This window comes from Eschrichtius robustus, chromosome 10, assembly GCF_028021215.1.
Source record: "Eschrichtius robustus isolate mEscRob2 chromosome 10, mEscRob2.pri, whole genome shotgun sequence".
NCBI lineage: Eukaryota > Metazoa > Chordata > Mammalia > Artiodactyla > Eschrichtiidae > Eschrichtius > Eschrichtius robustus.
The window spans coordinates 33,750,092-33,775,992 of NC_090833.1; the positions used below are offsets into that span (position 1 = coordinate 33,750,092).

The 25,901-nt window shown below is 47.4% G+C and overlaps 1 protein-coding gene and 1 long non-coding RNA gene across 3 annotated transcripts in view; one reads left to right on the top strand and one right to left on the bottom strand.

The window, feature by feature from the left end:
- GABBR2 (gamma-aminobutyric acid type B receptor subunit 2) overlaps positions 1-22,893 on the top strand; it is a 361,415-nt gene extending 338,522 nt beyond the window's left edge. The window contains exons 14-19 of the mRNA XM_068551919.1: positions 10,960-11,070; positions 13,336-13,560; positions 15,420-15,602; positions 15,998-16,127; positions 19,869-19,986; positions 22,650-22,893. Of these exons, the coding sequence (XP_068408020.1) occupies positions 10,960-11,070; positions 13,336-13,560; positions 15,420-15,602; positions 15,998-16,127; positions 19,869-19,986; positions 22,650-22,815 (933 nt within the window). The 3' untranslated portion in view covers positions 22,816-22,893. The remainder of the gene's footprint in view (positions 1-10,959; positions 11,071-13,335; positions 13,561-15,419; positions 15,603-15,997; positions 16,128-19,868; positions 19,987-22,649) is intronic.
- LOC137769861 (uncharacterized) overlaps positions 7,327-25,901 on the bottom strand; it is a 51,190-nt gene continuing 32,615 nt past the window's right edge. For both annotated transcript variants that reach the window (XR_011075099.1, XR_011075100.1), the window contains exon 3: positions 7,327-11,936. This is a non-coding gene — a long non-coding RNA (uncharacterized lncRNA). The remainder of the gene's footprint in view (positions 11,937-25,901) is intronic.

Sequence of the window (25,901 nt, forward strand, 5' to 3'; positions counted from 1 at the left end):
GTTCTGAGTGCCCTGCACTGAACAGGACAGTCCCTCACAACAGAGAATCACACGCCCTCCAAAGAAAACAGCTGCCGGAAGTTCCCCCGTAGAGAAACCCTTCTGGGTGATCTCACAGGTCCCTTCCCGATTTGGGATTCTGAAAAAAATTCACCCAAACTCGTAATCAAACAGTCTAACAAGAAAATCTTACCCTGAAGTGACAGCTTAGAGCTTGGCTGCCTGGAGTTGTGGAGCTGCTGCTGTGGAGATAAGCAGCCGGCCCGGAGGGATCCGGAAGGTCCTCCCAGCTCCAGGGCTCTGTGACTCCCTGCGCTGGGAGATAACGATGATGGTTCACATATAAGGAGTGGGCCTTCCAGTCTCAGGAGCCTGCTAAACTCACTAGTCACCTCTTCTGATCATCTTGCCAAACCTGGGAGGTTGCAGGTGAGGAAATCATGGCTCCGAAAGGCTTAGAGATGTGTTCAAAGTCACACAGCTGGCAAGTGATGGACTTGGGATCTGAACCCAGGGGCCTTTCTCTCCCTGCCAGGCTTCCTTGATGGGACCGCCCCCCATCTTCCCCCAAAAAAGAGGCAGTGTTGACTCACATGCCTTCCCAAGAAAAGAGAAGCATCTCAAGACTCTGAAATGCAGCCCAGAAAGGTCAGACATCCTCCCCTCCTCTCCTTACCACACACACTCAAACTCACATTTATATACACACATATACTCACCCCCAGTAGAAAAATCCACCAATTCTACCAGATATTTCAAAAATCAGCTTTGAAATTAAAAAAAAAAAGAGGCAGAAAGCCAGCTTCTGGGAGCTGGTCAGAAGGTGGAAGGCACCCCCTCCTTCAAAGAAGCACTAGACAGGTGGTGCTTGGGAACCCGAGCTACCCACAGCAGTGGCAGCCTAAAAGGTCCAAGGGACCAGAGCCAAGAGGCCCGTGATCACAGGGGAAGCTCGTGGCACCCTTCATGCCCACCACCGGACTCCTCACCCTCCCTACTCAGGGTCTGAACACACAGACACGCAGTGTCAAGTCTGTCCTTGTGCTTAGCTGTCACTCTGTGTCAGAGGCATGCGAATGACAAAAGGAGTCTACGTTCTATCTTTTTTATTTATTGAAGTATAGTTGATTTACAATATTGTGTTAATTACTGCTGTACAGCAAAGTGAGTCAGTTATACGTATATATACATTCTTTTTTTTTAATATCCTTTTCCATTATGGTTTATCATAGGATATTGAATATAGTTCTCTGTGCTATACAGTAGGACCTTGTAGTTTATCCATCCTATACATAAAAGCTCACATCTGCTGACCCCAACCTCCCACTCCAGCCCTCTCCCACCCCCTCCCCCTAGGCAACCACCAGTCTGTTCTCTATGTCTGAGTCTGTTTTTGTTTTATAGATAGGTTCATTTCTGCCATATTTTAGATTCTATATCTAAGTGATATTATATGGTATCTGTCTTTCTCTTTCTGACTTACTTCATTTGGTATGATGATCTCTAGTTGCATCCATGTTGCTGCAAATGGCATTATTTCATTCTTTTTTATAGCTGAGTAGTATTCCATTGTATATATGTACCACATCTTCTTTACCCATTCATCTGTTGGTGGACATTTAGGTTGTTTCCATGTTTTGGCTACTTGAATAGTGCTGCTATGCACATAGGGATGCATGTTTCTTTTTGAATTATAGTTTTATCCAGGTATATATATGCCCAGGAGTGGGATTGCTGGATCATATAGTAATTCTATTTTTAGTTTTCTGAGGAACCTCCATACCGTTTTCCACAGTGGCTGCACCAACTTACATTCCCACCAACAGTGTAGGAGGGTTCCCTTTTCAAGGAGTCTGCATTCTTAACCAGAGGTCTGCTAAGCTGAGGACCAAATGTCACCCTGTTGCTTAAGATCCTTTAAGGCCTTGCTGTCCAAAGGGCAGTCCGTGGACCAGCAGCATCAAGCATCCCCTAGGAGCTGCTTAGAAATGCAGCATCCCGGGGCCCACCCAGACCTACTGACCCATCTGCATTTTAACAAGCCCCCTAGGTGGTTTGTGTGCATATTATGGAGTGAGGAGCAGCGCTGGCCCCCTCACTTATTGCACTCCAGCCACACTGGGCTCCTTTTGGTTCCTAAAACATGCCGAAGTCTTTGCCATTTCAGGTCCTGCCTGCTTGCTGTTCCCTCTCCTAGGAATGCTCTCCCCCGAGGTTTTCACATGGCTCGTCTTCCCACCGTTCAGGTCCCAGACTAAATGTCACCACTTCAGAAGAGCCTTCCCAGACTAGCTGATCTGAAGTAGATCCTCTGGCTAGTAGCCCTCAGAGTGCCTCGTTGTTCTCTTTAGGAACACTTATCACCACTCTACTCATAGCTGTGCCGTGTGGTTTGTCAACCTCCTGTGCCCTCCACTGGAATGCACGCTCCAAGAAGACAAGCATCCTATGGGTCTTATACACCCGGACCCCAGCATCGAGCACAGTGCACGGCACACAGCAGGCACATGAGAAGTACGGATCAAGTCGATTCTGAATGAGTGAATGTAGGACAAATACAGTTGTGAAATGTAAGACAAATATAGTCATCCCTCAGTTATTCAGGCTTACATTAACTATACTGTACGTTAACTCATAGGCTCATTTGCAGATGGGAAACTGAAGTCAAGAAAAGGGCGAGGACTTGCCCAAGGTCACCCAGTAAGTCTATAACAGGACCCAGCCCTTTGACCTTTCAGGCCTCAATGTTTCAAGCCATGCCCAGACCCTTGCTGGTCCATTTGTGCAGCCTGACAAAGCTGGATGTTTGTAGGGGCCACTGACCTACACTGTGAATAGTTGCATCATGCAGAGGGACTCTCAGGCCAGCTGCTCCCCTTTTGCTGCACAGATGGAGGAGGCTTTCCCGGGCAGCGTCTGCCTGCCTCCCGCTGAGCAGCAGCTAGACCAGGAGTCAGGTGTGAGTACTTGCAGCCTCCGGCCATTGCAGACAGCTTGATTTCATGCAGCACTGAAGCATAGCCTTTGCAGAGCTCTGGGGGCTTCAGGGAGGCCTCTATTGACTGTTTAGCAACTAAGTCATTCCTCCCATGAGCAGCACCTCACAGTTTACAGAGCAGGTATTATACCCACTGTCTCCTTGGAATATGAAGCAGGGCAGGTTGGGGGATGCATGTGGTGAGGAAGGAATGAACATTGGTTTGGGAATCAAACGAGTCTCAGCTCTGACACTAGCTGGAGATTTAGGGCAAGTTACTTAACTTCTCTGTGCCTCAGTTTCCTCATCTGTAAAATGAGGTTAACACCTTGATAGATTCTTTTTTTTTCCTCATTTTTGGCTGCATTGGGTCTTCGTTGCTGCACGCAGGCTTTCTCTAGTTGCGGCGAGCGGGGGCTACTCTTCGTTGCGGTGCGCGGGCTTCCCATTCTGGTGGCTTCTCTTGTTGTGAAGCATGGGCTCTAGGCGCGCAGGCTTCAGTAGTTGCAACACGTGGGCTCAGTAGTTGTGGCTCTCAGGCTGTAGAGCGCAGGCTCAGTAGCTGTGGCTCATGGGCTTAGTTGCTCCGCGGCATGTGGGATCTTCCCGGACCAGGGCTTGAACCCGTGTCACCTGCACTGGCAGGCGGATTCTTAACCACTGTGCCGCCAGGGAAGTCCAACCTTGTTAGATTCTTATGAGGCTTCAACAAGATAACGTGTGTAGAGCTCACAGCTTTGCAACTAGCACATTATTGTCACTCATGACAGGGCAGCTCTTGGTGTTCTTAGGGTGGCTGTTACTTGCTGAGGCCAGCCCATTCCCCCTCTGAGGTCATCTCTCATGGAGCCATCCTGATCTTACTAGGATGGAAGACCCATGAGGACAGGGTTCTTGTCAGCCCTGGTTATTGCTGCCTTCCCCATGCCCAGAACAGTACCTGGCAGATGGTAGTGCTTGATAGTTATGGAATGAATGAATGAATGAATGAATGATTACTTAGGTAATTGCCCAAGTGAGCAACAAATAAGGAAGGAAAATAAAGAAGAGAAAAAAGCAAGCTGAAAGTTCTTATAAGCCAGTTATCCAGGGCAAGGGAAGCATTCTTAGGCCAGTGGAAATGCTGCAGTCCACAACTGCACAGAGAACTGGGCCTAAAATCCTGGCTCAGGCCCTGACGTCAGATCCCGGCATGGCATCTGCAGGGGTCAGTGCCCTGTGCTCACTGGCGCCGGGCTGCGTGGCCAGCCCACACTAGGAACAGGGGGAATGCCATAGCCAGGTACAGCCTGGGCCCTCTGGCCCCTCCTTCCCCAGCAGCTGCCCACGCCTCCCCCCTGCTCTGCTTCACCCGCTGCCCTGGGAGGGGGGGTGGGGTGGTGGTCCTCCAAGGTGCCTGAAGTCTGGCTTCATTTAAGGCCAGTGAGTGCCTTCTAGAGTAGCACAGGATGCTGCTGACGGCTTCGACACTTGCAGCCCCACCGAGCCACAGAAGCAGCTCTGTGTCCCCAGCAGAGGGTGAGCCACAGCTGCTGGGTGGACCCTCCACACAGTTCTTTGGTGCCCTCTAGTGGTGCTCTGGTACACGACAATGACACCAAGTAAGGGCTCAGGTTCCCCGCCCTCCCCCATTGCCTGGTCAGGCATCTCTCCCCATGTGTGTGACTGCTCAGAGCACTCTGAACTCCAGTCCCAAGCACAATGGATCATACAAGAAAAGGCATGGCTCTTACAGTTTGCTTTGAGATTCAATGCAGGGCTCATTTGACTTTATTCAGACTCCCCATCCCCCAGCCTCATGAGTACATAAACTTCATCACTCATAAAACCACCCCAATCACTGCCACTGATTTGTGTCCAGTGTTCACAGCCCTGGGGCTGTGTGAAAGTGACGTTGATGACTGGGAGGTTTTTATGGCTTATTTCTGGATCAGTGCCTGTGTACTGGGAGATGGAGTAGAAGCATCTCTGCTCACCCTTGGGATCATGACTTCTCTGAACTCTGGGCAGGCCCTTGTTTTTTTGCTGCCCTTCCACCTCTGCAGGCGAGGCTGTGCTTAAGCTTAGTGAGATAAATGGGGTACTGAAAGACCAGATATAAGACCTGGGATTTCAGGATTCGAAGAGGTCAGAGCAGACCAGGATGGAGGGCATGAGGAGGAGAGGGCTACAAACGAGGTAAAAGGTAACCAGGCTGGAATGTCAGCTGCAGAGCTAGCAGCAGTTCCACAAAAACTACCTATGGGGTCTTAATCAACCGTAAGGAACATATGAATCACCAATGAAAGGTAGTTATTTAGAAAGGCAAGGAGATCTGGAGCAAGGGTGCTTAGTACCACCTGAAGTGTTGAGCTCAATTCTAGGTTTTCAGATCAATAGTAAACTCGAGCAGTTTAGGAGGACCAGGTCGACTTGTGGGGGGAGGTGATATGTACCTTCACTGCAGATCTTCCCCTCATGAGGAAGAGTGTGCAGACTTAAGGAGAGAATTTAATACCATTCTGAGGAGCCCTGGAGGAAAGACGAGGATCAGTGATGGAGGTATAAGAGGAGAAGGTTCTGGTTCAATAAAAGAAAAACTGTGCAACCATCTCCCCAAGAGTGGGAGGGAGGGGACTCTGTCACTGGAGGTATATAAGCCAGGCAATCATTGTTAGCTTCCCATGAATAGTTTTCATTACATTGAACAATGGGGTATGACAGAATCAGTCCTCTCTACAAAGAGAATCTAAGAGTTCATCATAAATGACTGCCTTTCATTGTAGAACAACAGACACTATCATCATTAATGGGTTTGCTGTTCGCGCATGGCTGTAATGGGCCTGTGCTACTGCGTTCTGAGGTCTGCTTAGTTGTCAGACATTGGAGAAAACCAAGTTACGCCACTAAGTCACTGTTGACCTTGGGACCAAGTCCTTTCTCAGTCTCCTCAATTACACAATGAAAGGACATCAGGAAAGCCCCACCACTCTTAGAATCCAGCTCAGCTCCTGGGTCAGTAGCAGTGGAGGGGAAATCTCTAGCCCTGGCAACTCTGACTATGGTTCCTGGGGATCACCTTTCCCTGGTGTGTCTCTCACAAGTACCCACTGCCACCACTGCAGAGGGCCCTGTAGCACTCCAGCCTGTGTGTGTACTCAACGATCATGGAACCAGAGAGGCTAACGTAAGGCTTTCTGTGGCTTGGGACAAAGAAAGGGAAATCAAGCCTGAGAGAGCATGCAACTGGATGATCTAGTTATAAAATGGCCTGAGCCCTGCGGCTCCACCCCTCCCAGATCCTCCTGTATCCATATGGGAGCACCATCTTTCCCCAACTCACAGGTACCCAGGCAATGGCATGCCTTGAAGGTCAGGCCTAGTGAGCAGGGCTAAGAGAAATAGGGTTTCCATCCCCCATGTGCTTAAGGCCTGCCTTTCACATCCCTGGATCCCACCAATGTGCCCCTTCTTCCTAGTGACTGACCCTGGGCATGCCTACCCCTTACCCTCAGGAGTGTGGCTTTACCCTGGGCCTTAAGAGGCAACATCCAGAACACAGTTCTTTGATGAGATACCCTCAGTGGGATCTGTGCTAAAGACAGATTTGCAAGGACATCTTCAACTTAGTAAATTTGTTGTTGGTAGTGTATGGATGTAGCAATTTTGAAACTATTTTGTGTCTATTATAGGATTGAGAAAATGAGTGAATATCTTGATGTTGTTAGAAACCAGGGATCTCACTGTAAGAGAATAAAGATGCAAATACGGAATGGGGGAGAGCAAGCAAGAACACTGTGGTGTTGGCTTTTATTTATATCTATAGATAGATGATAAAGAGATAGAATGATGGTAGATGGATGGGTAGATAGATAGATAGATAGATAGATAGATAGATAGATAGATAGATAGATAAAGGGGCCTAGAAGTAATGATACCCTAGGAACAGTGAGCACATCAGTGCCCAGATCTCGGTTTCTAAATACTATTCTCTGCTACAAAGAACCAGGACTCCTCAGAGAAATGGCTGATTCCAAGACTAGGGCAAGGAAAATACAAGGAGAGCCTGGAACCTCTTGTGCCAAGAAGTACGAAAGTGCTCAAAAAAATTATGGGGACATGTTGAAAAAACACAGGAGACAGCATGAAGGGGTTTCCTACTAGCCAAATCTGGAAAATTTTGAACAAAGTGAATAATAGTAGTAATGGATTATAAGACACTGAATCTAAAAGGATCCCATAAGTCTATATTGATATACATAAATGAGTGGGAGGAAAGATCTTGTTTACAATATATTGCCAAGTATTTAAATGGAATGTTAGAGTTAGAAAATCACCATTTTGCAGCCACCAAAGTAATATGACTCAGATAGAAATCATCAATGGAAGCTGCAACCACTGAGTTAATGTTTGTGGGGGAACAGGATACCCACACAGTCTCAAAGTATCTCCCACAGATTATTTATTAATTACAAGAGGGAAATGGTACCTTTGAAGTGGAGAGATCTGGCTGACATCACCTCAACCAGATGACCAAAAACATCACCAATAATGGGACAAAGTGCCATCAAATGCCCCTGATGTGAAACACTGAGGAGGTGAGAAGATCACTTACATAGAATTCCTACCAAGAATACATAACCTGAATTCAATCATGAAAACACATTCAGACAAACCCAAACTGAGGGATATTCTACAAAATAAATGACCTGAAATATCAATGACATAACAGACTGAAGTAGACTGAGGTCTTTTTTTTTTTAAATTGAAGTGTAGTTGATTTACCATGTTATGCCCATCTCTGCTGTGCAGCAAAGTGACTCAGTTATACACACATACACATGCATTCTTTTTTATATTCTTTTCCATTGTGGTTTACCCCAGGAGATTGGATATAGTTCCCTGTGCTATACAGTAGGACCTTGTTGTTATCCATTCTAAATGTAATAGTTTGCATCTACCAACCCCAAACTCCTAGTCCATCCCTCTCCCTCCCTCCCTTCCCCTTGGCAACCCCAAGTCTGATCTCTATGTCTGTGTGTCTGTTTCTGTTTCATAGATAAGTTCATTTGTGTCATATTTTAGATCCCACATATAAGTGATATCATGTGGTATTTGTCTTTCCCTTTCTGACTTCTTCACTGCATCCATGTTGCTGCAAATGGCATTATTTCGTTCTTTTTTTTAATGGCTGAGTAGTATTCCATTGTATATATGTACCACATCTTCTTTATCCATTCATCTGTCGATGGACATTTAGGATGTTTCCATGTTTTGCCTATTGTAAATAGTGCTGCTATGAACATAGGGGTGCATGTATCTTTTTGAATTATAGTTTTGTCCAGGTATATGCCCAGGAGTGGGACTGCTGGATCATATGGTAATTCTATTTTTAGTTTTCTGAGGAACCTCCATACTCTTTTCCATAGTGGCTGCACCAACTGACATTGCCACAAGCAGTGTAGGAGGGTTCCCTTTTCTCCACACCCTCTCCAGCATATGTTATTTGTAGACTTTTTTTTTTTAAATCTTTGGTCGCGTTGGGTCTTCGTTGCTGCACGCGGGCTTTCTCTAGTTGCAGTGAGTGGGGGCTATGCTTCGTTGTGGTGCGCGGGCTTCTCGTCACAGTGGCTTCTCTTGTTGCAGAGCAGGGGCTCTAGGCGCATGGGCTTAGTTGCTCTGAGGCATGTGGGATCTTCCCGGACCAGGGCTCGAACCTGTGTCCCCTGCATTGGCAGGCAGATTCTTAACCACTGTGCCACCAGGGAAGCCCCTAGGCATTTTAGTGATGGCCATTCTGATCGGTGTGAGGTGGTACCTCATTGTAGTTTTGATTTGCATTTCCCTAACAGTGATGTTGAGCATCTTTTCACATGCTATTCGCCATCTGTATGTCTTCTTAATAGATATTTTTCCAAAGGTCTTCTGCCCATTTTTTGATTGGGTTGTTTTTTTGCTGTTGAGTTGTATGAGCTGTCTATATATTTTGGAGATTAAGCCCTTATCGGTCACATCATTTGCAAATACCTTCTCCCAGTCCATAGATTGTCTTTTTGGTCCCCCCATCCCCACCCAGCAGCATGCAGGATCTTGGTTCTCTGACCAGGGATTGAACCCATGCCCTCTGCAGTGGAAGCACGGAGTTTTAACCACTGGACCACCACAGAAGTCCCTATCTTTTCGGGGGTTTTTTGTTTGTCGTTTTTTTAAAATTAATGGTTTATTTTTGGCTGCATTGGGTCTTCGTTGCTACGCACAGGCTTTCTCTAGTTGCGGCGAGCAGGGGTACTCTTGTTGCGGCGCGCGGGCCTCTCATTGCAGTGGCTTCTCTTGTTGCAGAGCACGGGCTCTAGGCGCGCGGGCTTCAGTAGTTGTGGCTCACAGGCTCTAGAGTGCAGGCTCAGTAGTTGTGGCGCACGGGCTTAGTTGCTCCGCGGCATGTGGGATCTTCCCGAACCAGGGCTCGAACCCATGTCCCCTGCATTGGCAGGTGGATTCTTAACCACTGCACCACCAGGGAAATCCCTCTTTTCGTTTTTTTAATGGTTTCCTTTGCTATGCAAAAGCTTTTAAGTTTAATTAGGTCCCATTTGTTTATTTTTATTTCTACTGCTTTGGGAGACCGACCTAAGAAAACACTGGTATGATTTATGTCACAGAATGTTTTGTCTATGTTCTCTTCTAGGAGGTTTATGGTGTCATGTCTAACACTTAAATCTTAAGCCATTTTTAGTTTTTTGTGTGTGCATGGTGTGAGGGTGTGTTCTAACTTTATTGATTTACATGCGGCTGTCCAACTTTCACAGCACCACTTGCTGAAGAGACTTTTTCCCATTTTATATTCTTGCCTCCTTTGTCAAAGATTAATTGACTGTAGGTGTGTGGGTTTATTTCTGGGCTTGCTGAGGTCTTGAGATTGAAGGAGGAAGGGCTGATTCCAAGGCTGACTACAGACATGATAAGTAAATGCAACACATGGTCCTGGATTGGGTCCTTAAAGGACATTATTGGGCCAATTAGCAAAATTAAAAAATAGGTAGTGTATTAGATAATATACTGTATCAATGTTAAATTTCCTGAATTTGGTAGGTATATGTGGTTATATAAGAGAATCTCCTGTTCTTAGGAAAAACATGCTAGATATTTAGGGGTGAAGAAGGGCCAGGATGTCTGCAACTTACTCTCAAATAGTTCATTAAAAAAATATACCCACAGTATATATTTTTTCACTCCCTTGTCTTTTTCTCCTCTTGCCACCATCTGGCTGATTCTCTCCTGGAGTTTCTCAGTTCAAATTCCTGAGAGAGAGAACGGTGCTTGGGTTGGATCCTCTCCACCACCCCTCTTTGGGCAGAGCACTTTGCACTAGGAAACCTCATAGGTCCCTGACAAGCCTCGGATTGGCTACCTAAGGTCAGGTGCCCACCCCTTGTCCAATCAACTCTGGCCCAGAGTGCATCATGTGGTACATAACACGGCTGCCACCACTGCTCCCTCTATGGAGGTGGTGGGCAAGAAGATCTCCTTCCTTAAAGGGGTTTGGCAGGCCCCGTGCTTGGTCTAGCCAGTAGATACTATCTCCCAGCTACCTGAGTTAATTCCAGAGACACCTGAAGGCCTCCACACCTAACTTTGTGCTTCATTCTCACCCTTACTCTTTTAACAAATGTTATAGAAAGATGCCTGCTCTGGGCCAGGTCTTGTGCTAGATACTAGGGGCACAGAAGTGACCCAGTCCCTACTCCTGAGCTCTGACTCAAGCTGGAAATGCATGAAGAACTCAGATAACTGAAGGTCAGAGCTGAATCACGACCAACAAACAGAAGGCAGTCAACGCTGGTTGAGGCCCGAGTCCCATGGAACACAGAGATGGGGTCCAAAAGGCCTCCTGGATGGTAGCACTGGCTGTGGCTCATGGGAGGGAAAAGGGCTATGAAACAGGGACCTGGCTGCTGGGAGGGTGCCCAGTGCCATCCCTGGGTTTCTGTTTTCTCTTCGCACAGCCGGACCCGGCAGGACGGGACATCTCCATCCGCCCTCTCCTAGAGCACTGTGAGAACACCCACATGACCATCTGGCTTGGCATCGTCTATGCCTATAAGGGGCTTCTCATGGTAGGTGCAGAGCGGGAGGCAGAGTGGGGGAAACGCTTCTCTGTCAGAGCTCTCTAAGCGCCTCCGTCAACATAAAAATAAACAGAGTCCCCAGGACTAAGCACTTGCTCTTTGCCAGTCTCGGTGCCTGGCACGTGTCATTTCAATCCCACAACAGTCACATGAGATAGATAGGTACAAATAATGTCCCCATTTCACTGTGAGTGTGCCTCCCAGCTGCCACTGTCCTGCTCCCTGACAGCAGTCTGTTGGTACCCAGCGCACGTTCACATCCTGTGGGAGATGAGTGGAATCATCTCCATTTGGAGATGGGGGAAATCAGGCTCAGACAAGTTACATGATTTGCCAAAGGCCGCCTGGTAACCTCCAATTTCCAAACCCAATACTCTTTCCACTCCATTCATTGGTTATACACAGATCACATACCAAGCCCACCTCACACGACTGTGGAATTTCAAAGTTAGGAAGGACTTGAAAGGGCAGTCCCACCCGACCTTATTCTGGGTTGACCCTTGAATCTTCTCTCCACATCCTGTGCAAACCATGCCTGCAACTGCACCCTCCTCAGATCCTTCCACAGTGAAGTGAAGCCGCGATCGGCCTCTGTGGCAGAGAGGAGGCACACAGAGCCCCTGTGAGAGAGCAGGCATCTGGAGCACCCATCCAGCCCTGATGCACATTGCCAAGGGACCCCAGGCAGGCCATTTGGCCTTGCCTAGCCTCTGCTTCTTCCCCTCCAGGATGTGGAAAGCCATGCCCAGCTGTAGGATTGAAGGCACCGCACACGAAGGAACCAGCACGAAGCAAGCTTTCAACAGCGTGGTTTCCATCCCTCATGCAGTATCTGCTTCCTGGGCTTCTGGTTCCTATTTTAATTGGAATTAAAAACAATAATAAATCAGTCTGTGAGATAACACACTTAAAAGAGAGGAAAACAACTATGGTTGTAAAAAATACCAATTACAAAATAATTATTAACTTACTCTTATAACGGATGTAACAGTTTACAAAATGCTTTCACATCCATCCTCTCCTTTCATCTGGACAGAAGCCCTGTGAGATAGTGTAGGCCCTTGGGATGATGTTACATGGTTCGTGCAGGTGTTGGATGCCCCAGACTTCAGAGGTAAGGCCAGAGGGAAAGGAAGCCTTTGTAGGACAGCCTCCTGGAGGGGCTGGGCCACAGCCGAAGCCCCTGCAGCAGTCAGCAGCTGTAGTCAGCTCTCCCTCCTGCCCACACCACCATTCTACCCAGCATTCCATCTGCACTTTCTCTGCAGCCTGCCCTCCCCTCAGACAACACATGATAGCTAAACCCTCAACACCCTACTTTACATCACATTTGACTTCTACCCTATTCATTTCTGTTGGAAATGTACTGGTTAGGAGTAGAGCTGCAAGTGACAGAAAACCCACAATAATAGTAGTTTTTAAAAAAGATAATGTCCTTCTCAGGTAAGCAAAAGGGCTGGTGTGGAGGCTACTAGAATCTGAGCTCCTTGCATCTTGTCTTCTTCATCTTCATCATACAGCTTCCACATCATGGTCTAAGATGACTTTATGGTCTAAGATGGCTGCTCAAGCTCCAGCCATCACATTCCACTCCATCTGCTAGGAAGGTGGAAGAGGAACAGCCTTTTCCTCTAAAGACACTTCCCAGAACTTGTACACACCACTTCCACCTACATGGCATTGTCTAGAACCCAATCATATGCCACACCTAGCTTCAAGAACGGCTAGGAAATGTAGTCTCTCTACTCTGGGTGGCTATGTGCATTGGGGGTCCCAGACACAGGGGCTCTGCCTGGTTTAACAGAAAAAAGACTAGCCTTAACTTCTAGAGACACAGTCCACTGTTGCCACCATATTGCTCTGTGGCCTTGGGCAAGCCCCTTCCTCTCTTTTGGGCCTTCAGGTTCTCTGTAGAGGGAGGGGATGTGGTTGAGATTGTGTCTGAAGTTCTTTCCCACTGTGGCCTCCTGTGGGTCTGTGTGTGAACCAGTGGTGGAGGTGAAGGAGGACCAGACAGTGTAACACCCCAGTCTGCATTTCCTTGGCAGGACTCAGCCCAGGGCCACAAGTGGAGACAGACTGTGATATCCAGAAGACCTGGCCAGCAGCAAACCCGCAGCCTCCCTCCCCCCAAGCCCCCACTTCAGAGTAGGGAGGAGTAACAGAATAACCCTCAGTTCAGTAGCTTCTCAGAGCAGGAGTGTATGCCACCACCTGGTAATGACCGTCTCCCTTTTCTGTTCACCGTTCCAGTTGTTCGGTTGTTTCTTAGCTTGGGAGACCCGAAACGTCAGCATCCCCGCACTCAATGACAGCAAGTACATTGGGATGAGCGTCTACAACGTGGGGATCATGTGCATCATCGGGGCTGCCGTCTCCTTCCTGACCCGGGACCAGCCTAACGTGCAGTTCTGCATTGTGGCCCTGGTCATCATCTTCTGCAGCACCATCACCCTCTGCCTGGTGTTTGTGCCAAAGGTACGGGGCAGGTGCCAGCAATCCCCCCCGCTCACCACCCTGGCGTCTGGCCTCTGACTCCATCACAAGGGCAATGCTGTGTTTCTCCCACTTTCTACAAGTTTTATACACTCTTTTTTTTTTTTTTAATGATGAACACAATTCACATCACAGAAAGTTTGGAAAATGCAGAAAAGCAAAAAACCAGATTTTTCAGAAATCTCACATAGTCCTGCCACCCAAAAATAATCACTGTTAATGTTTTGGTTTGGTTTTTTACTGTTAATATTTTTGATGTGTTTCCTTCCAACCTCTTTTTTAATGGTTTAGGGCAGTGATGCTTTTTCAGATACAGCTGTAATTAGAGCACACTTTGCAATCTGCCTTTTTAAGTTAACTTTTGCCCTTTGTATCTTCCCACATTCATAACCATTGTTGAGGGGAAGTTCCATAATTTACTCAACCACTTGATCCCTGATTGGTGAACATTACAGTTGTTTCCAGATTTTTTATATTATAAATGAACTTTTTTTTCTACATAATACATTTTCCTTGTTTCCGATTCTTCCCTTAAGGTAGAGTCACAGAAGTAGTATTAGTGGGTCAAAAGGAATAACCATTTTTAACAACCACTTACGTTTTTCATTCGTCTGAAGGGCTGACCTGAGAGATATTTTCCAAACATTATCCTACCCAGCAGTGGGCAGGTGAATCAGAGGCCTTGACCCCTGCAGTTGGCTGATCTGTGTAGAGGAAAACCTGACCTTCATGGGTCTCAAGAGTAAAAGAAGCAGCAGGAAACAGAGGTAGTTGAGAAGTCATTGACCCAAGTTAGGGAGTGTCTGCCTTAGAGAAAGGGGAGAGGAGAGATTGCTGGGGGTCCCATGGCTCCTCCAGCCTCCTGGGCGCCCAGTCAGTCCCTAAGCAGTGTCAGCTCTGCTCTAGAACACCTCTGGCATACACTCCCTCCTTTAGTTGTCAACACTTTCCCAGGCTCCAGGCTCACACCACAGCTTCTCTGCCTGCATTCTGACTTCCTCTCCACCCTGTAAAAGATGCCAGATGATTCTAAGCCCAGCTCTGACGGGGTCACTCTGCTTTGTCACCCTTGATAGCTCCTCACTGCCTTCCTGGCTCCAGGATCAATTCCCCGACACTAGGCTGGCTTTCAGGACCATTGGATCTCCTTGTCTCCCCCAGAGAACTCTGTCCACCATCCAACTGCCCTTCTCTATAAGTGCCCTGAGCCCTAGGCCTCCCTGCATTTGCGTATGCCACTTCTTCCCCCTGGACTTCCTTTACCCTCACCATCCTTCCAGACCCTCCACAGACCCCAGCCCAGGCCCAGGGCACCGTGGTGAGCACTCTGCCCTGGATGCCTCTGGCCTGGTGAAGATCCTTCCTCCATCCCTGCCCCTCGCCTCTGAACCATAGGTCCTGGTGGACAGAGGCCGTGGCCATGGTTCTAACAAGCACAAGCCTTCACTTTCCTCCCATTGTCTTCACAGCTGTCACCTACAGCTGTTTATTTTCTACGTGGAGCTAGGCCTAAGGCAGAGTGAGGCTCAGCTGGAGCTAGGCCTAAGGGGCCCTGGGTGGCCTCTGCAGGATAGCTGGGATGCGGGTGGAATCAGGATCAGGAGACCAGACATCTAGTGGCAAGGAAGAAAACCGAGACTCTGCAAGGGGAAGGGGGCTGCCCAAGGGCATACACCAACGAGGGACAGAAACAAGTCTGAGCCCAGGGCTCCACACTCCCAGCCTGTGTTGTTCCTGGGGCCCCACGTTGCCTCCAGCGCAGGACCCGCTGGAAGCAGCTGGATGGGCATGGGAGGAAGGGCCCCAGGGTCCTCCTTTCAGCCCCACCTTTGTCCTTACAGCTCATCACTCTGAGAACAAACCCAGACGCAGCAACTCAGAACAGACGATTCCAGTTCACTCAGAACCAGAAGAAAGAAGATTCTAAAACCTCCACCTCAGTCACCAGCGTGAACCAAGCAAGCACGTCCCGCCTAGAGGGCCTGCAGTCAGAAAACCATCGCCTGCGAATGAAGATCACAGAGGTACCTCCCACAGCACTGGTCGCCAGGGCCCCATCCTCCCATGAGTCCCTCTGCCCTGTGCAGGGACTTTCTGGGCCGCCGCTCCCCACCACGTCCCCTCTAGAGCATCCCCACATCATGGCTGTGTAGTCCCATCTACCGTCGTTATGGCTGCAAGAACCGGGAGGAGCATAAACTAGACAGAGACGGTTTGTCAGAATCTGACAGGAGTTTATTACCCACCTGGCCCAGGCTCTGGGGTCCAGCAATGCCCGATTCAAGACATCCTCAGAAAGAAAGGAGTTCTTAAAGATTTGTGATTATACTAGTGAGTTGGGAAAACTCAGTTATCCACCTGGGGCCAGGGCAGGGGCTGGGCCGGGCGCTCTGACTCAGCTGGAGCCTTTGTTTTCTAGCTGGACAAAGACTTGGAAGAGGTCACCATGCAGCTACAGGACACACCAGAAAAGACCACCTATATTAAACAGAACCACTACCAAGAACTCAACGACATCCTCAACCTGGGGAACTTCACTGAGAGCACAGGTAGGAGGAGGTGGGACCCCTGGGTATGAGACACCAGCCATCCATTTTACAGATGAAGAAACTGAGGCTCAGAGAGAGGGGTGGGGCAGGTCTGAAGTCACACAAACCAAGCTGGAGTATCTGGAACCCACGTCTTCTGAGCACAGTTCAGTGTTTGTTTGGAGCCCCACCTGGGGATCCATCTATGCACGGGGCTTCTTTTTCTCAGTCCCTTGGGCTCCAGTTCCATGTGTACCCCACATGGCCAGCATTCCCAGCGTTCTGACTGGGGGCACATTGTTCTTAGTGAATAATGTACCCGTACTTCTTCCAACATTTCACAGTTTCACACACCTCATCAACGTACAGGAAAGGAATAGTAAGATGACATGACGTTTGATCCCACCAACCACTTGGGAAATAATACAGTCCATTTTTTGCCTACATTTAGGCAAAATTTTAAAAAGATTACCAGTGTTGATAAGAGCGTATGGAAATGGACACCCTCCTGCAATGTTTTGGAAGTCGGTCTGGCACTCTCCAAATGTCTGGTGTTAAGCCCCTTGACTAGCAATTCCCCTAGCGGGAGGCTTCCCCTGGAAAATAATCCCACAGGGTCAAAGGTGTAGACACATAGTGCTTATCATAACACTACTTGTAGGTGAGAAAAGCTGGAATTAACATGTTCGTCATTTGGAGTGGTTTCATGAATTATGATACAGCAAAACAAGGCATACAATACAGTTATTAAAAAGTGAGGTGCATCTCTTTGTACAGATATGGAAAGATCTCTAAATGAGAAAAGCAGTATGAAGACCAGCATTATGATACACACAATATGCACACACATGTATGTGTATATGTGTGTGTGTGTGTGTGTAAGTGCATTTTTTAAAAGGTCTGGTAGAACAAACACCAGATTGTTAACAGTATCCACCTGTGGGAAGGGGACAATATGTGTGGAGAGTGGGTGAGAAGGGATTCTTTTATGTTTCATTTTATACACTTCTCTACTGTTTGCATCTTGTCATTAGCATATATTCATTAATTTTATAAAATTTGTTTAAATCAATGAAAAATCTTTAGTTTCTTTTATTCTTATTACATAAGTATTTTATTATAAAAGCAATATTATAAAATTCTTATTATATTAGATGTTGATTGTTTAAAAATGTCTAGAGTCAGATAAGTAACAAGGAAGTTGAAAGAAAAAAAAGTATTCCTGATTATTTTAGTATCTAGTAAAGGTGGGCATTTCAAATTAGTGGAGAAAAATGAATTATTCAACAAATTTCATTGGGATAAATGGGTAGCCATCTGGAAAAGAATAAAGTTAGATCCTTACCTCACAACTTACACAAAAATAAATTCCAGATGGATAAAAGATTTAAATATAAAAAGTGAAAACCATGAATGTACTAGAAGAAAGCATAGGAGAATTTCTTTTGTAATCTCAGCAGGAGGGAAACCTTTTCAGTTTGATGCAAAACAGAGAAACCATTAAAAAAAAAGTTGATGAATTTAAATACAAAAGAAATTTTGTTAACAATGTGAAAGCCATCATAAGTACAGTCAAAAAATCAAACAAACTAAGCCAAAAAATATTATCTCAGGTAATAAGCTTATTCCCTTATATAAAAAGAAATTGTATGTAATTATATACAAAGTATATATAACTATATACAAACTAATAAGAAAAAGACCAACAAACCAAAAGAAAAATGGGCAAAAGAGTTCTCATTAAATAAAAGTGGTGCTTATGTTTATGAAAAGATGCTCAGTCCCCCTCCTAATTAAAGGAATGCAAATTAATTTGCAGTGAAATACCATTTTTACCGATAAGACTAACAAAGATCAGAGATCAAAAAGTTGCTGAGAGTGGGAGGCAACAGGTGGCGAAACACTGCTGCCTGAAATAGAAATTGTTCTGACCCAGCAACTCCAATTTGGGAATTTATCCTAAGGATACACAGTCAACTCTCATTACTCACGGTAATCGCGTTTTACAAAGTCCCTGTGAACCGTGAATTCCTAGGGGAGACACAGGGTTAGGTTCCTGCAAGCCTCTCCCAGGTGGACATTTTCATCAACTGATCAATACATAATTTTGTTTTATGTGTGTTTCTACTGGAAGACACCTTGTTTAATATACATTGTTGATTCATTAACACTGAACTCATAGTCAACAGCACTGTAACTCATATCTGAACGACACATCTAACACACATTTTCTCCATCTGGCACATCACGGCTTAGGAGGACAATGGACAGCACTTCAGCACTAGGCTTGGGAGCCATTTTAAACAGCGAAAGCACCAACACAACGCACAAAAATGTGAAAAACGTGGTACTTCATAGACCACAATAAGCATACTTATTTATAATATGAGAGGTAAAACAAGAAGGCAGAGCCTTGTTCAACCTCAGCTGGGAGAGCGACTCAGATTTTTGATGCTCTGTGTGTGTTATCGAATGACAGTGAAAGCACCACGAGTATTGACTCTGGGGTTACAAATAAATTTTAGCAAGTAGGCGAGTTCACACACACAGAATCTGTGAATGAAGAGGATTGACTGTATTCACATGGATGCAAAATGACACACATATAAGGTTGCCCTAACCCTAACCCTGCAGCAGAAAAAGAAAAGCCTGCGCACGGGCTTTCTCTAGTTGCGGCGAGCGGGGGTACTCTTCATTGTGGTGCACAGGCTTCTCGTTGCAGTGGCTTCTCTTGTTGCGGAGCACGGGCTCTAGGCACGCGGGCTTCAGTAGTTGTGGCTCGAGGGCTATAGAGCGCAGGCTCGGTAGTTGTGGCGCACGGGCTTAGCTGCTCTGCGGCATGTGGGATTCCTGGACCAGGTCTCGAACCCATGTCCCCTGCATTGGCAGGCGGATTCTTAACCACTGTGCCACCAGGGAAGCGCAACACCCATACTCTTTTCCAAACCAAATGAATCCAGATCTCTTAGGTGGGGGCCATGTTTTTATATTTCATTTTTCTTTAGTTCTCTCCAGGTGGTTCTGAAGCACAAAGATGGTTGAGAGCATCATGTTTTGTGGCTACATAGTATTTCTGTGAATGGAGGCCCCATACGTACATATTAGTATGTAACTAATCCATTATTACCGGACAAATTCGGGTTAGTTTCAACTTTCTGATATTGTAAACAATGTGGATTTGAACATCTTGTATATATTTTCACAACCATCCTTAATTATTTCTTTGGGATAGTTCCTGAAAGTGGAAATTCTGGGTAAAAGACATACTTTTTATTGTGTTTGATGCTTATTGACAGTACCTGCCAGAAAGATTATGCCGGTTTATACTCCCACCAGCAGTTTACTATTATTATTCTTTTCAGACTTAGCAATCTTATGGAAAATATACCTTGGAGTTTTTTTTTCTTTGTCATTATATTCCTAATGCACCCGTGAAAAGGACCTTCATATTAGAACCTCTCATTTCTAAGTTATGTTGCCTACATTGGTCGACTCGATTCCCTTTTTTTCTTGGAGAAAGGGAGGTCCCAGGGCACACCATCCACATCCCCAGCACGCCACTTCCATCCCTGGACAGGTGCTTCTCGGCTCCCTGCCTTGGTCTCAGGAGAGTGGCTCAGGGACCATGGCTTAGAGAACACAAAGGGAAGATGGGCTCTTTTGCATTCTCTCTCCTTGGGCAGTATCCTAAAAATGACTGCATTGTTGATTTTTAAAAATTAAGTTAACAGAATTATTGCAGTATTGTTGTTTTGCATTCAGATGGGGGAAAGGCCATTTTAAAAAACCACCTCGATCAAAATCCCCAGCTACAGTGGAACATGACAGAGCCCTCTCGAACATGCAAAGATCCTATAGAAGATATAAACTCCCCAGAACAGTAAGTACCTTCTCCTTCAGAACTACTGCCCAAGACTACATTCCTCCTACACAAGAGTTTACATTTGGCACCATGTTTTCACATGCATTACTTTATTTGAACTCTACAGTAATCTCATGATGCAGGTCAAATTACACTGCTTATTTTACACATAAGAAGACTAATATTCAAAGAGGGGAGGTGACTTGCCAAAGCTTACCAGTTGCTAAATGCAGGAGATGATAGGATTTGAACTTGGGTCTCTCCAACATCAAATCCCATGTTCTCTGCCTTTGTTACATATAAAATGAATACATTTACTTAACACCAATTTACTGAGACCTACTATGTATCAAGCACAGCACTGAAGAAAACAGACAAAAATCCTTCCCTTCATGGAGTTTACATTCTATCTGGGAAGACAGTAACTTAACAAAAAAGCAAAAGCTAGTATGTTAAATGATAGGGGCTTTGGAGAAAAACTAAGCAGGGAAGGAGTTAGGGAGTATAATTATTGTACACAGGGAGGTCAGAGCAAACTTGGTGAGGTGACATCTAAGTAAAGACCTGGACATCTCCAGTAGCTTTGTCCCTACTGGCAGTTTTTAGTTCTTCCCAGTTTACAGCAGATTAGAAGCAGCAATGAGAAATGTCAGCTCTGAAACTTGTTCCCTGGGAAGTGACAACAAGGGGAGAGGAACCAGCAAAGGGAGCCCAATCACCAACTGCAGTGTCATTTGGGGCCATTTAGTCTTAGAACTAATAGCCTCTCAACCCAATTAGCAGGGCCTCGCAGCTGACAGTCCAGTATAATTACTGATGGTTACATGGCATTCACCAGTGGTCTACCTACTAGTTCCCTGCATTACAGTGCAAGCACCTTGAGGGTAAGGTTTAAGTCCTTCCTGTGTCCCTTGGACTGAACACAGCTTCCAGCACTGAGTAGGTTTTTGGCAATGAATTAATGAAAAGGCAAACAGGATCCCAGCAGACAGCAGAATGTGTGGCTCTGACAACCACACGCAGATGCCCACCCTGCCCGGGATGCTCAGACAGAACACCCTTTCCCAGGTCAAGTTCATTCTTCAGCTCCCCATTTTCCTGGAGTCTGCCAACACCAATGACATTACACAAGCTCAACTTTAATTTCCAAATGAAGTCTCCAACACACTAATCTCTCATGAGCACCTGGGAAGGGTCTCTTGGGAGAAGCCCTTCTGGCCAGCAGGTCCTTAAGGAGTGGGGGCAACACTGCATCTGTCCCCATCCATCTCAGAACCCCACCAATGCATACACCCCAGGGTGCACCCTGGTGGGCTGAGGCAGCCTCTGTGAGTTGATTTGCCACCCCACAAAGCACTATGGTTCAACAGAAGAAGCAAGAGTCACACCTTCCCCAGTTCTGGTTGTTTCTGTGAGCAAGTTACACAAACTCTGTACCCTTCTCTCATCTTTATAATGGGAACAGCAGTGCTTCTTTTGCCTATTGGGTTTTGTGAAGGTCTGGGGTTTTTCCCACCTGAGTGGCCAGGCCTGGAGGACACAAGGAGGCCTAAGAGTTCAGGGAATGCAGCTTCCCAGATGCAGTGGGATACTGCACGAAACACAGCCGAGCAGGGGAGCAGTGGCCTGGGCACGTCCGCCAAAGCAGCCTTCACAACAAATAAGGTGATTTACTCTCCTGCCTGCTGGTCGTGAGGACTGATGAGAAGGTAAGCGGAAGGGTGTGGCGGTGAGCAGGTAGTCAGAAGGCTGCTCCCTTTTCACTCCGCTCCTCCATCAGTCCTGTTTACCCAGCCCCTGACTCAGCCCGGCCTCAGATTTTTTTCTGGTTGCCTTTCTGGGAATTTACCAGAAATTCCATGTTCTGGGGGCACAGCGAAGGAAGGAGCTCACTCTCTGAGGGGGATAGTACAAAAATGATGACATTTAAACTGGATCTTAAAGGGAAGGCAGTCATCAGATGGGAAAGCAGAGGAAGAGCTATCTAGGCCGGGGAAACAGCATGTGCAGAGGCATGGAAGATTGCCCGTAAGCAGGGTTTTAGGAGAAACTAGCCACCAGAGGGTAAGGTTTCTGGGGAGAGGGGGTAGAAGGTTCACCTGGAGAATCTGACAAGAGGCAGATCTTGGGGAGCCCTGAATGCCCCATCCCAGTGTTGGAGAGAAAACGCTAGTCACCAAAGAAGCTGAAAGACCAGGAAGGAACCTTTTGGAATTGGCCCAGCAAGAGGGACTGAGGTCCTGGACAAGAGACAGTGGCACCGAAGCCAATGAGGAAGGACAGAGCAGCTGAGAAGCCTTTCAGGGATGGAGCCCAAAGCCAAGGCCATTCGGGGACTGGCAAGAGTAGCGAATGAGAGCTGTCTGTGTTGGCAGCAAAGCCCTGTTCGAAGGGCAAGGCCTTATTCTTAAAAATCACTGGAAGCTCGAGAAGCCTGCCTCCTCCTTGCTGCCGTTGCTCTGGTTATTCCTGGGGCAGCAGCTGGCACAGGCAGGCCTGCATTAAACACCTGCCAGATGGATGAGTGGTTAGAGGACAGGATGGACAGATCCTGGATTCAGAGAGAACTTAGCTTCTTAGCACCACCATCAGCGTCTTAGCCAAAGCGAATCCAAGGGCCTTCCTAGTGAGCAGCCTGCTAGCCTTCACTAACACCCCCCTTCCTTCTCTCCCTGCCACAGCATCCAGCGCCGGCTGTCCCTCCAGCTCCCCATCCTCCACCACGCCTACCTCCCGTCCATTGGAGGCGTGGACGCCAGCTGTGTCAGCCCCTGCGTCAGCCCCACCGCCAGCCCCCGCCACAGACACGTGCCACCCTCCTTCCGAGTTATGGTCTCGGGCCTGTGAGGGCGGGAGGCCTGGGGCCGGGGCCTCCCCCGCGACGGAACCACACGGAGCAGAGGCATCTGCTACAGGAACCCTGTCAGCTCTGGCCGCGGAGAAGCTGGCGCCACGGCTGGCCTTGCGGGACTGCTCGGATGGCACGGAGTGCACAGGATGGGGAGCACTTGGCACCTGACCTCGCGCCTTATTTGTGAAGTTTTTATTCTTTCACAAAGAAGAGGAATGAAAATGACTTCTTCCTTAATGTCTGCAAAGGAGGAGGAGCTAGGATATTTGAAACTTGGCAAAAAAAAAAATCCTAGACAAGGAGAAAGTCACTAGAACTACAGCTAGAAGTCACTGAGTGGCCCTGAGCAGCCTTGAGAAGAGGCGAGGGGCTTCTGGAGAAACCGCCTCTGCCTCTGCACACATGCCACCGGCTGTGGCCCCCCAGGCCAGCCCTTCTCCCCTCTGGGGAAGGAGGTGGGCGGGGCAGCCAGGCTCCCAGCTGCCAGTCCAGCCAACCCCAGCCTTCCTGGAACAGGGAGTCTGCAGGGAGGGCAGCCGGGCACAGCTCTGCGGGCCGAGGGCTGGGGTACCGGAGCAGGCTGACTCGCATGCCTCCTGGTGGGACCTTACTCTCTGATAAATGCCACACATTAATACAATAACACCCGTTCCGGGACCGTGGGGATTTAGGGCACGTCACTGCAGACACACTCTGCAGCATTCACCCACAGTCGGCCATGCACCCACCACGTCGGCCATGTCCTCGTGTTCGTATCAGGTGTTCCCCGTAATAAGGGGGGCACCCGAGCTAATCATAGAATGTCTGTTCCCAGCAAACACGATAAAGAAAGATTGTGCACTTTAACCTCTCTCATCAGGGCCCAAGGGCTGGCTGGGGTTTTGTTTTGTTTTTTTCCACTGACTTTGTTTCTAACCAAAGTGAATCGGGGGCATCTGCAAGAAGACATCCCTGTAAGGGGGGAGAGAGTTGCTAGCTGAGGGCTTCCCTTAACTTCCAGAAGGCAGCCTTCATTGGGACAAGCCGGCAAGCTCTGCCCTTGGGGGTCCCAGGGGTGATCAATCAGCACACTGATTCTCATTCATAAGATCACTCTTCCCTTTTAAACGAACCCCAAAGAGCACTGGCCTGGGAGTCACACAGACCTGGGTTCAAGCCCTTGCTCCACTGCTAACTCCCTCCATGACCTTGGGCAAGTCACTTGTGTCTCTCTGAGCCTCAGTTTCCCCTCTCTAACAAATTGGGGTTGAAATAACACCTGTCCTGCCCCACCTCACAGGGTCACTCTGAAGATCAGAACTTGATCTCATCCAGGAAAGCTTCATACCAAACAGTGAAGCGGCCCTGACCCATGAGGTATCAGGATGACCATGACCTTCAGCCCTCAGGACAGACGGGGCTGTGGCCCAGAGAAGCTCCCAGCACAGCCCTCTACCAGGATCCACCTGGCTGGAGAGAGGTGGATCCCGATGATTTCTGTGACATTCCTGGGACAGGTTCATTTGCTAAAGAAAGGCCTGAATGACAATGTCCCGGACGTCTGCACAACTGAGCAGTCGCTCAACTCCCTAAAGAAACCTAATGGCAGCTTCAACAGGCAGGCAATAATCTCTTCCCAGACCACTAAAGTCAGGAATACAGTGTTGTCACCACCAGGGTTTGACAAAAGGGCCCACGGGAATCTTACCATCGCCAACATTTCAAAACACCCTATTTCACGTAGCATAGAGTTCCCCTCCCCTCCCCCAAAGAGAGGTTATGGAGGTACTGTAGCTTTTAGGGGAAAAAAAAATGTTAACACATCACAGGTCAAGTTGAAGTCACTGTCTGTTTAGGCACTAAAAATCGGTGTTGTCACTCACTGTGTATTACAGTATTTACTTGCTTTCTTGATTTCACCAAACCAGATTTAATTTAAAGGACCACATTAATTTTTCAAAGGGAAAGAAACAATTCATTGTACATAATGTATACACACACACAAAAACAATACCTGTAGAAATATTAATCCAGCATAGCAGGAAAGAAAAAAAGAAACAAAAGTACTGGACAGAGGTGAGTGTGTGCATCTGTGACCCACTGTGACTCCTGAGCGTGCACAGTCTTCTAGGTTAACCCACACAGTACATTCTCTGTCTTAATGATACTGTAGGTTCACCTGTTGTTTTTTTTTAATTTCCCCAAAAATAACAAGACCCACAGAAGTGACTCTAGCTATTTAACGGTTCTGTCCTTTTATATGCAGCAAATACACCATACACTTCCGAAGAGGCTTCAGCCTGAAGGTGTTTTCCAATGATGTTAGTGCACAAACGCTTTAAATTAGACTGGAACTGCCAGAATCAAATGTAAATGAGGAATTTCTCGTACCCCTATTGCATGGTATCAATTTTTAATAAATTGTTGCAAATTTGTTTTTATGAATAAAAGGAAGAAAACTGTTGTCTTTAATGCCTACTCTTCCCAAAATGCAGGTCAAATCAGGCCATATTCTCCTGCTAAGAAACTCAGGGAAAGGCTCTGTGGGGGTGCCTGCTCAGCATGGTCCCTTCCTTCCGAAGCTGCCTTCCCCTGGCTTCTGCAGGCAGTAACAGAGCAGCCTGTTACCATGTGGTGATAGATCCAGGGGTGAGAACCTGACCTGAGCTGGGCCAGTAAGTCCCTTCCCCATGCAGAGAAATTAGCCACGAAAGAGAAAAATGAAGCCAGCACAGAGAAACAGGATCAAGAGATGGGTCCTGATGGTGTCCAAGCACCGGGTCAGCTGTTCCCGAAAGCCAGCAGCACCCTCGTCTTTCCCGTGCTGGGATGTTCAGACCTCCCTCAGATTCTCAGTTCTCTCAATAAATCACCCTTTTTGCCTAGGTTAGTTCAAGTTCAGTTCCCATCAGTTGCAACCAAAAGGTTTCTGACCAGTCTAGAACGCTCACTGCCTCCCCAGGCCCGACTCCCCGCCTCCCCAGCCCCGAGTCCAGGCCATGACAGCCTCTGGAGACTTGGTCTCATGCTCCTTCCAAACTCATCACCCTCCTCCCCCGGACCCTATAGACTGTTTACACTTCCTCCACTGCACTGGGCCCTC